Source organism: Lampetra fluviatilis, chromosome 1, assembly GCF_964198595.1.
Source record: "Lampetra fluviatilis chromosome 1, kcLamFluv1.1, whole genome shotgun sequence".
NCBI lineage: Eukaryota > Metazoa > Chordata > Hyperoartia > Petromyzontiformes > Petromyzontidae > Lampetra > Lampetra fluviatilis.
Genome location: NC_136275.1, coordinates 29,627,794 through 29,641,389, shown reverse-complemented (window position 1 = coordinate 29,641,389; position 13,596 = coordinate 29,627,794). Strand labels below are relative to the sequence as shown.

The 13,596-nt window shown below is 47.4% G+C and overlaps 1 protein-coding gene across 1 annotated transcript in view; it reads right to left on the bottom strand.

Moving 5' to 3' along the window:
• The window catches only part of VWA3A (von Willebrand factor A domain containing 3A), a 167,385-nt gene that overhangs the window by 126,872 nt on the left and 26,917 nt on the right, over window positions 1-13,596 (bottom strand). The window contains 3 exon segments of the mRNA XM_078860424.1: window positions 2,788-2,913; window positions 8,040-8,146; window positions 9,752-9,853. Of these exon segments, the coding sequence (XP_078716550.1) occupies window positions 2,788-2,913; window positions 8,040-8,146; window positions 9,752-9,853 (335 nt within the window).

Here is a 13,596-nt window from a genome sequence, read left to right as displayed (position 1 = left end):
TGCTGCCCATCGTACGGTACACTTCCACAAGGGGTGTAAAGTGAGCGGGAACTTTGCGAGGGTCTATGGCAGCGTTTGTTGCAAGGCCACCGCGGGGCCACTGGCAAGGTCCCTGAGTGGCCTTTAGTGCCGGCCCCTGACAAGCGGCCCCCCGACAATACGGAAGTGTGAAAATCCCCCCTCCATCACCACGTCGTCCTGCTGTCACCAATGGTTTCGAATGTGTGGCGGCCAACAAACTGATGATGTCTTATCAGCAAAAGTAGCCCCCTCTGAAAATTAGTGAAGAACACCGCTCTACAATCTCATGGCCGAGAGACGGTCGTTTCCCTTCTGTGTGCGCGGTGCACACGAGAAGGCTTTAGTGATGCTTGAGCAGGGCCCTGATAGAAACACTATTGGTGTACATGTGCCCAATGGTGTCTGTGTCTGATAGGGGCGCCGTGGTGGCGAGATGTTAACTACCTCGCCCAGTATGCAATGGTCATGGGATCGATCCCGACCCCGTGTCTCTCTCCGCATGGTCGTGTGGATTTTTCTCCGGATCCACCGGTTTTTCCCTCCACATTTATAATGAACATGCGATTCGAGTTTTTCGTTGCTATAAATTTCCACACGATGATGATAAGCCACTTCATTGAGCTATTGTATGCGATAGCCAGGTCGCTTCTGAAAAAGAGCTACATCGCTCAGTGGGCCGTACCTGGTGAAATAAAAATAGTAAAATAGTTCTTAAATCCCCTCCTCCTCTCTCTGTCCACTCAGCGGTATTTTTTTTAGCTCTACTCCAGGCAAGGGTAACGGTCAGGGGTAGGGAATGCTGTTGGACCGCTAGGGAGGGTAGGTCACAATTCTAACTCCAGGTAAGGGTTAGGGTCAGGGATTGCTGGTGGACCTCTAGGGAGGGAAGGTCACGTTTCTACTCCAGGTAAAGGTAAAGGTTAGAGGTCAGGGAATGCCGGTGAACCACTAGGGAGGGATTGTCACGGATATACTCCAGGTAAGGGTCAGGGTTAGAGGTCAGAGAATGCCGGTAAACCACTAGGGAGGGATTTCGATTTAAAGCTTTCGTGACTGCAGGGATTCATCTTCTTGGTTCTTTTGGTAAAGTCACGTAGAAGGGAAGTAATAAAATAATAATAATATATATATTATTATATTATTTTTATTTTATTATGTTTTATTTTTATTATTTTATTACTTCCCTTCTACGTGACTTTACCGAAAGAACCAAGAAGATAGGGAGGGATTGTCACGGATATACTCCAGGTAAGGGTCAGGGTTAGAGGTCAGAGAATGCCGGTGAACCATTAGGGAGGGATTGTCACGGATATACTCCAGGTAAGGGTCAGGGTTAAAGGTCAGAGAATGCCGGTGAACCGCTAGGGAGGGAATGTCACAGTTCTACTCCAGGTAAGGGTCAGGGTTAAAGGTCAGGGAATGCCGGTGAACCGCTAGGGAGGGAACGTCATGGTTCTACTCCGGGCAAACGTTAGGGTCAGGGAATACTGTTGGATTGCTCGAGAGAGAAGGCCACGGTCCCACTCCAAGTAAAAGGCTCAGGGTTAGGGGTTCACATCCAGCAGTATTAATGAGCACGCCGGTCGACTGTAAAGTGGTGTGCGTGATGGGGTAAAGCGTGGGCACGTCCGCCCCTTTCGAGACGTCTCTCGTCAGCGTGGAGGAGTCAGCCTCAGTACCCTGAAGCGGGGCACTCCAGAGCAATTGCAGGGGCTGCGCCTTTTCCCGTGTTTGCCTTCGTTCAGTCAGGCTGATATAAGAATCGTAATAATCAGAATCAGATGTATTTAATACTGGAGGAGGAACCCGATGACTATAAAGTTATTTTTTCAGAGATGTCCAGTAGAGGGCGCGGGTCAGAACATTACAACAACAAACAATACTGAAATACGATACGAGTGCAAAGTATACGAAAGGTAAACAAATCACTTTAAAATATACAAATAAAACCAAACTAACTTTTATCTCACCAGGTAAAAGTCATTGAGGTATCAACTTATTTATCTTTCCACGGTGGCAAGATGTTAACTACCTCACCTGGGATACAGGAGGTAAATTATAAACTACTTTTATTTTACCAGGTAAGGCCCACTGAGCTACAAATATTTTTTTCAGAAATTACCTGGTCACAAATCATAGCCCAACGAAGTGGCCTATCACTTGGGCATGCGGAGGTATATTCTAAGCCTGATAATTATCAGAGGGCATGCAAAGCATGGCAGGTTTTCTCCAGGAGCTTCTGAGCACCTATCACTGTAGCTACATTACAGAGTTGTGCATTTAATACTCTGTATTTTGCTTTCTCACTCTCCTAATTTGATGGAGAATCTTGTGGCCTGGAGAAAATACTAGCTCGTAAGGCAGTCAATCGTCCAATTCGACACGGCTGCCTTGCAATTCATGAACGACATTTTGCTGGCATAACATTTTTAAATCTCCACCATAAAACTCAAAACACAAAACCACTACAACGTGAGGACCCTACAAAAAAACTACGGACACACACAGGGGTCCACCTCATAACAGCGATAATGAATCTCCGTGGCCCGTTCACCCAATCTGTAAAAAAAAATGCGATCGATGTAAACTGAAAATCCACAGGGACGTTTCAAACCAAGATAAAATCGTCCCCGAGTTACCAGAAAACTAAACTACCAACATCGAAAACCCCCCGGGGGGCCAAGCACCCTTCAATCACACGCCACCGCAGTCACCGTGACTCCGTCAGCTCCACAGGGGTGAAACCCCCATTCTCGATTTCCTCACCACGAGCCCAGGACGAGCAGCACGGAGGAGACGTCGGGAGCGCACAGCGCCCGTTTAACCGCGGCCAGCACGTTGTTTCCTCCGCTGCCCGCCAGCTCGCTCGCCCACTGCCGTGCCTCGTTCACACTACAGGGCGTTCACACGCGGGGAGGGCGCGTTGAGCGTGATCGTGAGACGAAGACAAATGCATCGCGCAACCGCTGCCATGCACGAGGAGCTCGCCGCAGAATGACATCCGGGGCATGAGGGATGATGGTCACGATGGAAGCTATATGCACGCATTCTTTGTTGGAAATGAACCCTTTCCCGTTTCCGGGACTATAAAAAAGAATACAAAGTATAGGAAAGGTTAAAAAATAACTTTTTTTTTAAATATACAAATAAAACTAAACAGAAATGTATCTCACTAGGTCAGGGGTCGGCAACCAAAATAACAAGAAGAGCCATTTCTTTCCAATTCGGTACAAAATTCAGTATTTCAAGAGCCGCAATGCATCTGAGTACATACTGTACATACGTACATATCGTCAAGAAGCAGCCCGTAAAGAGCCGCATGCGGCTCCGGAGCCGTAGGTTGCCGACCCCTGCACTAGGTAAAGCCCACTGAGGTATTAACTTATATATCTTGCCATGGTGGCAAGATGTTAGCTACCTCACCTGGTATATAGGAGGTAAACTATAAATTATTTTATTTTACCAGGTAAGGCCCATTGAGCTATGTAGCTGTTTTTCAGAAGTGACCTGGCTCTCACAAATTATACCCCAACAAAGTGCCTTATCACCATGTGGAAATTTATAGCGGCCAAATACTCTAAACGCGTGTCAATTCTAAATGTGTAGGGAAAATCCGGAGAAAAATCCACGCGATCATGGGGAGAACATGCAAACTCCGCATATAAAGGCATCAGGGTCGGGATTGAACCCAAGCCACCGTGCCGCTGAGACGACCGCAAATTGCAGGGTGGGTTTCCCATTCACCGTTAAATCTCTGGAACAAGCGAGCGGTTCGGCGTCAATTTTATTTAGAGGCAAAGCGCCGTTGTTTTTAAACACGTTATTCATGATAGAGAACTGTAGCGACACAACCGCCGCACTCTACGATAGCCAGCGCCAAATTGTGCCACACACCTTCCCGCATGGCTTTGTGGGAGCCTCGGTACCAATAGTTATGACATACGTAAGTCATCGGAATGGGAGAGGGGTTAACACTGCATTAAGAGACTGTTGTGAAGTTAAGCCAAGCACATTCTCGTGTGCTTTAAGATGTTATGTGGGAAAAAAGGCCACGGTGTGCTTTCGGTGCGTGATAAGGTTGACAGCATCGTTTGTAAAAATCTCTGTGGCAATTTTTCATTCGAAAGTCGATGACAGTATATCATCCGAATTGTACGCTCGCAGAATGGCATTTGAGAGCCACCATCGGTTACACGTGGCACGATGACATTCACAGCGGGCTGGAGATAGGCTACAAGTTAAATCGTTGTGCGGGAACGGCTCAATATAATTACGTTACGATAACCGATTTGTATTGCAGGATCCGAAAGGCAAAGTGAATAAATGAAACCAAGGATTTACTTTACTTTGACCACGTATGGCAGATTAAATCAGAATATTGTATCACTGAGTGACCGAAAAAGGAAATCATCACTTGTAAAAGCGTGTATCATCGCCAATGAATTCCTTTAAAGGTCTATCCGCACCTCCGAATAGCACGGTTGGCTATGTACGGTGCGAAATAAGTTCAACATACATACAGTACACACAATCCGCTGAAAGGTTCAGCTACATGTGTTAGCACGTACAAGCTTCATTTTATTTACTGTTTACAAATGTGTTTCGTTTACGAATGTGGCTGTAATGAGCATTAACATACTGCAGTTTATATCAGTTTTATTTTCATAGCGTGTCATTGCACTTCGCTTCACTTATTTTCATTCCAGCCGAGTAAGTTCCGTTTCCGTCTGTCCACTTTATACCCTCGCTTGTCGTGACGGCCTCTTAATATGTTTTTACCCTGAAACCGTCTCATCACCTTTCTGTACATCTCACTGCAGTTTAACTATAATAACTCTTATTATAACGTTTGATGGGTGTCAGTTTTCCTTCCCTGCGAGTTAAGCGTCCTTCACACTCAATGAGACAGGGTTCCATTCGTGTACATACTCGGGTTGCCGCGATATTATATTTTGTATTCATGCTACGAGATCAAATTTCATAACTTCGCATTTTGTTACGCAATCTTACTGTGTCGTGCTTGTGCTTAGCTGTAGTACTTCCAGCGTAAATTGAGATTATAAGTTATTCAACTGCAATTAACCAAAACATAAGCCTGCCATGAACATGTCTGACCGTTATAATCTCTCGTGCTTATTATAACGCACAAGTTGTCAATTAAACGAAGAAATAAGCGGTTAAGTTACACGAGCTAATAAAATGATGACGTCATGCAACCATCATTCCATGAGTTTACTCCAGAAAACATTTAGCAATAAGTGAGACTGGTTGTTTTTAGTAAAGCATCGTGAGCCTATTTAATAAATGTTTACACATAAAGTTCTGGAATATCAGATTCTACTGGATATGAAGAACTTGACCTTTTTTTATACAGTTGTGATAACGTGCGACACACGTGGTTTCTTCGTTACTTAAGAGCCTTTATTCGGACACGGCACTATCCCGAGGCCCGCACTTCGGTTCTTGATGCACCAACTTCCCCTTCTCCCCAAAGCGTCGCCTCTCCTATCCCCTTTTATATCCTCCGAGCCCCCTTTCTGGAAGCTTCGCTCAGCCCATTTCACTCAGCCAATCCTCGTCCTCCAATGGTCGTCTCCAATCAACCCTCGTTTCCCGCCTTTTACGTTTGAATCTCTCCTCCAATCCCCTTTGAATCTCATACCCTAACCCATCGGCTTTGAGGCCTCCCTGCACCAATCAGACGCCTTGATTAACTTCCAGACTTTCCGCACGCACGCACGCTATCTCAGGTAGGTGGTCTGTTGCCTCGGTCATGCTTTGGTCATGACACGGTTATGCAATGTGCAAGCAGAGTGGAGCGGTGGCGCAGTGGGTTAGCGCACTGCGCTTTGAGCCCAATCACCCGAGTTCGATTCACGGCCAGGGCTAACATCGGTGGCGAGTGAGAGTCCTGCACCAGTCCTGGGACCCGCCCCTCCCTCCACACTAATCCGCCCTGACCACTCTGGGGGTGATGGATGGCCACACGAGCAGCCATGTCCGACAACGGCATGGGGGAATCTTCATCCATCCGTGAGTTGACAAAGGGGCAGTGAATGGCTGTTGTTGTTATGACGCAGTGCGCAGCGTAGCCGGGATATGTTTCATTTTACAAGGCTGTTGTCCGTAGATCCGCACTCTGTATTTGTCTGACCTGTTGTTGCTATTACCATCCCTAGCACAGGACCGACCTGCCTGGAGAAGAAAAGTACAGGACGGTGCAGTCCTCTGTGAGAGTAGGAGAAGCTCCTGTGCTATCTTGAAGAGGCAGCAGCGCAAATCTACCAAGGAAGGACGTGTGGTTGCACCTCAGAGCTCTACATCCTCCCTGACCTGTCCAGTGTGCCACAGAGAATTCTGGGCACGGATTGGCCTCTTCAGCCATCTGCGCACTCATCAAAACCCAACAAAATGACAAACGTGCCATGGTCATCATCAACTTTGATGGACGAACAAGAAGAAGAAGAAGAAAGAAGAATTACCATCGGACATTCCTAAAAAGCTGTGGCCCGCGTCTGATTGTTATTCACACAGTCGATCGTCGACGATCATCGATGATTATCCGGCGGTTTCGGGGGGAGGGGTACCGGGTTTCCAAAAACGCCGGATGATCCCCCGTCATCATTTAAAATTGCTTATTTTTGCACATTCTTGGATGACATTACGTTTTTAGGTGTTGTGTATATCTTTCTTTGCTAGTATTTTACATTTTGCCATGTGAAATTGTCATAAACATACAAGTAGACCAAAATGATTGTATAAGGTTCACGTATTTACTGTACTGCACTTACCACTCCAATCTGAAAAACTGCATAATGTTGTGATGATGTACGTAGCACCACGACGCTCTTGTATCAACACAACCAAGCGTGTTTGGCAATCGCCGGAGTGATGCAGCCTTCAGGCCCGGTGCTCCGGCGAACGCCGAATTGCACGCAACTTTTCGCCGGATCGCACCGTGTATAATTTGTTTTTATTACTGTAGTTATTAGTCACGAAAGATGGATATACATGCAGTATATTCATTATTTAAGTTGTATGTTGTGTATATAATATTTGACATGGAATCAAGCATAGCTACTTTTTTTTGTCACGCACGCGGTACCGATAGCCAGACTGGTTACAGATTAGCCCGGGACCGCCGGGTAATGTTGGAAGCCAGATAATCACGTGCCAGATAACCGATGGGTCATATTTCGCACCCAATTTGTATTAAAAGCATTCAATGTAGCTGCTGCCCAAAAGTGTTTTGAACCCCACCATAGTTTCATCTCTTGGCATTCTGTTATCTCTGTCCTCATTTAAAATGACTCCATTAAAATCACGCATGTTTCAGTGTGAATGTAAGATTACAACATAATTTTTATCTGTAATTGTGGATTGCTTTGTTGTCTGCCGACTGAGTCACCCTTAAAAAGAGCTTCTTAGCTCGACGGGCTTTACTGAGGAAATCAACTTCTAAACTGAATCTAAACTAAACAATTTTGTATTTTACCAGGTAAGGCCCACTGAGCTGCGTAGCTCTTTTTCAGATGCACCCTGGCCACAAATTATAGCTCAACGAAGTGGCTTATCACATGGAAATGTATAGCAGCCAAATAATCTAAACACGTGATATTCTAAATGTGGAGGAAAAAACCGGAGGGGGACCCAGAGAAAAAACCATGCGACCATGGAGAAAGAGACATGCGAACTCCAATATACAGGCATCAGGGTCGGGATCGAACCCATGAAAACTCTGGGTCCTCAGGTTTTTCCACTCAGATTTAGAAACGTGCATTTGGAGCATTTGGCTGCTTTAAATGTCCATGTGCTAAGCCACTTTGTTGGGCTATCATTTGTGGCCAAGTAGCTTCTAAAAAAGAGCTCTACAGCTTAGGGGGCCTTACCTGGTTATAGTTTACCTCCTGTATACCAGGCAAGGTAGTTAACATGTCGCCACCATGGCTTCAAGCTGGGATGCTTTCTAACTTCTAGCTGGATGCCTGTACATCCCGGAGTGACGCGGGCGAGCTTACATGCGCAGGTTGACGTGTCGAGCCGTGTCCCACAGTGGCTTATCTTTGCTTCCACAGCTCAGCAGGTACAGCTGCTTCCTGTAGCACAGCTGCTCATCCACCAGTTGCTGTGGTGACATCGGCACAGGAATGCATCGACAATCGCACTCCAGGAGCATGACACCCACACACGCAGGTGATTCCACTTCGCAAACCAAGCTCACGACGGCAATGCACTCAAGACACCACGCGTGACGCCACACTCGATGTGCTGTATATAAAATGTGAAGGTGATAACTATTCAATTTTTTTTTCTGTTGACACTGTGGCTCCTCGGCGGCGAAATGTTAACTACCTTGCCTAGTGTACCGGAGGTTGTGGGTTCGATCGCGACCCTGGCACCTATATATTTGGAGTTTGCAGTGTCTCTCTCCCTGTGTTCACGTGGATTTGTCTCCGGGTCCTTCTCCGATTTTTCCCTCCACATTTAGAAGCATGCATTTAAACTCTTTGGCTGCTGTAAATGTCGACACGATAAGCCACTTCGTTGAGCTATCATTTGTGGCCAGGCCACATCTGAAAAAAGCTACATAGCTCAGTGGGCGTTACCTAGCTAAATAAAAAAAGTTTATCGTATAGTTTATAGATTTAAATTTTCAAATAACCTTTTTCTTGACGTATAACGCATTTATACAGCACTAGAATAGCGCCGTTTATGCGCAGGCACATGTGCGGTTTGTTCCACGCGCTGCTTTGACGTTTGTCTGCCGGCCGAGTCGCCCTTTGCCGGGAAACAGCTTCTGAGCTCAATGGGCTTCACTCGGTGGGAAAAGGAAACTTCGGGTCCTGTTTCGACGTCGTGACATTTTCCTCCATCAACGTGCCCGAAAAGAACCCCCCCTTTCAAAATGGGTGAATTGTCTCAATGGGCTCTCATCAATGGTGGTTATTTATTCACTCGTTTCACCACTGAGACCAGATTTTAAAATATTTAACAAGCTGATGAAACCAGCCCATTCAGACAGAAACAAGTTCCTTTGAATGTGTTGTATCAAATGCTGGTTGGGGGCTGACACACGGCCCATCATCCCTCTCGGGGTCAATAAAATAGGCAATACTTTGTGGGGGAAGTCAACAGTGGTTGGCCTTCTCTCTTCAGTTATTTTCAAACGTCTTTCTCGCGTCTTCTTTCCTCGGTTGATGTTTAACAATTTCCGCCTTTTCATGCATAGCGCCCTGAGAACAGTTGTTTTAGGGCGCTTCATGAATTTAATTATTATTGTCTCATGAAGAGACTCACCCCTGCCATCGGAAAGTGGAATTTCCACCGCTGACTCGCGGCTGCAAACGGGGAGACGACCAGTGCCTCTAAATGCTCGTTTCGAACTGGAAATCAACTCAGAATTTAATTGTGGCCTTTAACCCTGCCAGTCGGCAACCTGAGTGAAGGCCGCTCTGCCAGACCACACGGATGAAGAAAAACCCCGTCTGGGGCCCGAGGCGATGCAGCCACGCGCTCGAAAACGTCGAGTGAATCCAACCACGTTGCTCCTGGTTCATGTCGCAATGACCCACACACGGCGGCGGTTTGGAGGGTACCCCCCGATGAAAAGTGGGGGGGGGGGCAAGGCTTGACGTTATCCCGATGCAAAATTGTCATAACCCGGGCCGAAAAAGCAAAATGCGTGAAAGTTACAAAACTCTCCTTGGCTGTGCTCGTCGAGAGAGGTTACCAGAAGCGACGTCCTGAGATCCGCGAGGCGTCCGGGCACACAGTTAGCATCGGACGCATCCACGATGACGGCCACGCGAGTGCCCTGCACCAGGCCAAACAACTGCACGGTTCCAAACGTGACCGGCAGGGAGCGGGCGGTGGGGGGGTACGGGGAAACGCAAGAGAACACAGAATTGATGTAGTAACACCGTCCACCGCCAACAAACTTGATTGTTATCTGTAACAGAGGTTTTTTTGTTAGGTTGGATCGCGTAAATATAAACATGTCATTAAACTCCGCCACCACCACTCGACACGGCCAATTAGTAAGGGGTTTTTCACGTAAACAAAACGTGCCAATTAGTTACTAGTTCAGCACGAACCGGTTGTGTTCGAGAGTAAACCCACTACAACATTTACAATTCGAGTACCGTGTAAATTCAACGGTAATCACAACAACAACCAGCATCATCAGGCGACAGCCAAAAATGTAGATAAATCATCCTCCTGTTTTGGTCTTAAATAGAGGTGGGAGTAAATGTGATATCGTCACTGTGAGCCAATCAGGTGCAAAGATCAGAGGGGGGGGGTTAATGTAGTCATATAAATTACAATGCATCTCTATTATGAGTTGGTTTATTCACCATGGCATTGGTGGCCAGATGTTAACTACCTTGCCTGGTAAACAGGAGGTCGTGGGTTTGATCCTGACCCTGACGCCTGCTGTATATTTGGAGTTTGCATGAACATCTCTCTCTATGTACACATGAATTTTTCTCCGGGTCCTCCGGTTTTTCCCTCTACATTTAGAATCAAAAACACGCGTTTAAGAGTATTTGGCCACTGTAAATTTCCACGTGATAAGCCACTTCGTTGAGCTATCATTTTCGGTCAGGTCACATCTGAAAAAGAGCTACATAGCTCAGTGGGCCTTTACCTGGTAAAAATAAAAATTGCGTAAATAGTTTTAGGTAGTGTGTAGCGTTGTAGGACCATAAGAAACGACAGAGGCAAATGGGGGCTCTCATCCATCGGTGTGAAAGACAATGGCTGATGATGATGGTGACATAGAAGGGAAGTGTATCTTTCTATCACGATGAACATGATGTTCCAGAGGTCTCAACAGGTATTTTATTTATTTATTGACGGTTGTTGTCAGCCGTGACAAAATAGCAGGCCTCGTGCGACACAGCTGCAAGCTTATTGACTTTTCCCCGCCTGCCATCGCTTCACCAAATGAATCGTGAACATTTCCCAAACGGCCCTCGCAACGGGATAGGCGTGCTGCATGTGCGTTTAGATACACGGTGGCGAGCGCTTTCCTCCGTCCCCTCCGCCTGTTACAGGAAGCAGGTGCGAGCAGATTCAATGGGTCGCGGGTGCGTCGCGACGCATCACAGTCAGCAGAGGCACCTGAAATATTCTCCGCATACATCGCCATCAATTCCACGAGAGGGTGGCTGTCTACAAATCCGCATTTTGAAATGTGAATTGTCACACAAAATAGCCCGTGATGTGGTTTTAGGGCTGCCGATTATCTGACGTACATTCAAAAACTTTACAAGTACTCTCTAAACTATACACATACGTAGTTATAATATTCAACACTATAGATGAGGGAAAGTTATAATTGTTGTTATCTCTGGGGGCGCCACGGTGGCGAGATGTTAACTACCTCGCCTGGTATACAGGAGGTCGTGGGTTAGATCCTGACCCTAACGCCTGCTGTACATTTGGAGTTTGCGGTGTCTCTTTCTCTCCGTGGTCACGGGGATTTTTCTGCGGGTCCTCCGGTTTTCCCTCCACATTTAGAATCAACATCAAGCGTTTTTGGCTGCTACAAATGTCCACGTGACAAGCCACTTTGTTGAGCTATCGTTTGTGGTCAGGCAGCTTCTGAAAAATAAGTTAATACCTCATTTGGGTTTTACCTGGCAAGATAAAAAAATAGTTTAGTTTCATTTGTATATTTTATCTTTCCTTTACTTTGCACTCCTATCGTTTTTTTAGCATTGTTTTTTGTGACCCACCCCGACTGGACATCTGTAAAAAAAAGAGCTTTGCAGCTCATCAGATTTCTCCAGGATAAATAAAGATTTTGATTATCACCACGATCCTTCATGGTCCTGCAATGCCACCACGTACAATCTGTATCGCCCATGGCATGCTCTCTCCTTAGGCTGCCATTCCATCACCAGTCTCTTCAATCTACTGTCATCCATTCTATCGGTGTGTGTCATTTCGACTCACTTTTATTTTTGAAGAGAGTAGGCCATCATGTGCCAGCGTTATGGTCCGAATTTGCCGAATTTTGTAAATGTCCTACCCTGTGATAGCCTTTCACTATAATCAGGGAAGCATACCAAAAATACTAACGCTGGGAGTATTTATAGGATCCCTGAACGTACTGGAAAATATCTACTTGATGATGAACCTCTGAATCCACTAATCAACATGCAAAAGTAAATACGCAATTCCCAGTCCCTATACAAGTGTAATGTAGTAACTCGGTGGGAGACGACTTCACGGGTAACACACTCTTTATTTTACCAAACTCGTTCACAGGTGACTAAGACCTACTTTGTATCTCGGGTGACAAACACCCACTTAGTATCTCGGGTGACAAACACCCACTTAGTATCTTGGGTGACAAACACCCACTTAGCTACCCTGGCGACTAACGCCCACTCAGCTACCCTGGCGACTAACGCCCACTGAGCTATTCGGGTGACTAACACCCTCTTAGCTACCCTGGCGACTAACGCCCTCTTAGCTACCCTGGCGACTAACGCCCACTGAGCTATTCGGGTGACTAACACCCTCTTAGCTACCCTGGCGACTAACGCCCTCTTAGCTACCCTGGCGACTAACGCCCACTGAGCTATTCTGGCGACTAACGCCCACTGAGCTATTCGGGTGACAAACACCCTCTTAGCTACCCTGGCGACTAACGCCCTCTTAGCTACCCTGGCGACTAACGCCCACTGAGCTATTCTGGCGACTAACGCCCACTGAGCTAATCGGGTGACAAACACCCACTTAGCTACCCTGGCGACTAACGCCCTCTTAGCTACCCTGGCGACTAACGCCCACTGAGCTATTCTGGCGACTAACGCCCACTGAGCTATTCGGGTGACAAACACCCTCTTAGCTACCCTGGCGACTAACGCCCTCTTAGCTACCCTGGCGACTAACGCCCACTGAGCTATTCTGGCGACTAACGCCCACTGAGCTATTCGGGTGACAAACACCCTCTTAGCTACCCTGGCGACTAACGCCCTCTTAGCTACCCTGGCGACTAACGCCCACTGAGCTATTCTGGCGACTAACGCCCACTGAGCTATTCGGGTGACAAACACCCTCTTAGCTACCCTGGCGACTAACGCCCTCTTAGCTACCCTGGCGACTAACGCCCACTGAGCTATTCTGGCGACTAACGCCCACTGAGCTATTCGGGACACTCCCTGCCCGGGCTGTCCGTCTTGACTGTGGGTCCCCAGGCCGACCCACGTGGGCGTCGGACCCCGGGTCCCACAGTCTCGCCTCCGAGCCACACAGGGCCCCGGTCCCCACAAGGACGGCGGGACTAGGGGTCTCGGGGCACCTGGTCTTCAGCTCCGTCTTCTGGTCTTCAACTGGGTAACTCTCCCCGAGTGCTCTCGCGCGTCCCCCTTTATACCCCACCTGCGGACGTCGCTGCGAGCACCCATCTTATTCGACCAATCACTGGGCGCTGGCTACGATCCTGTTTTCCCACATCTCAGCGTGCCTCACCACCCACACCGCGCCGCCCCGTCATCTGTCACTCCCGGCGCGCGCGTCCACACCACGCCCACAACGCGTGCCCAACCCCGCACCCCGCGC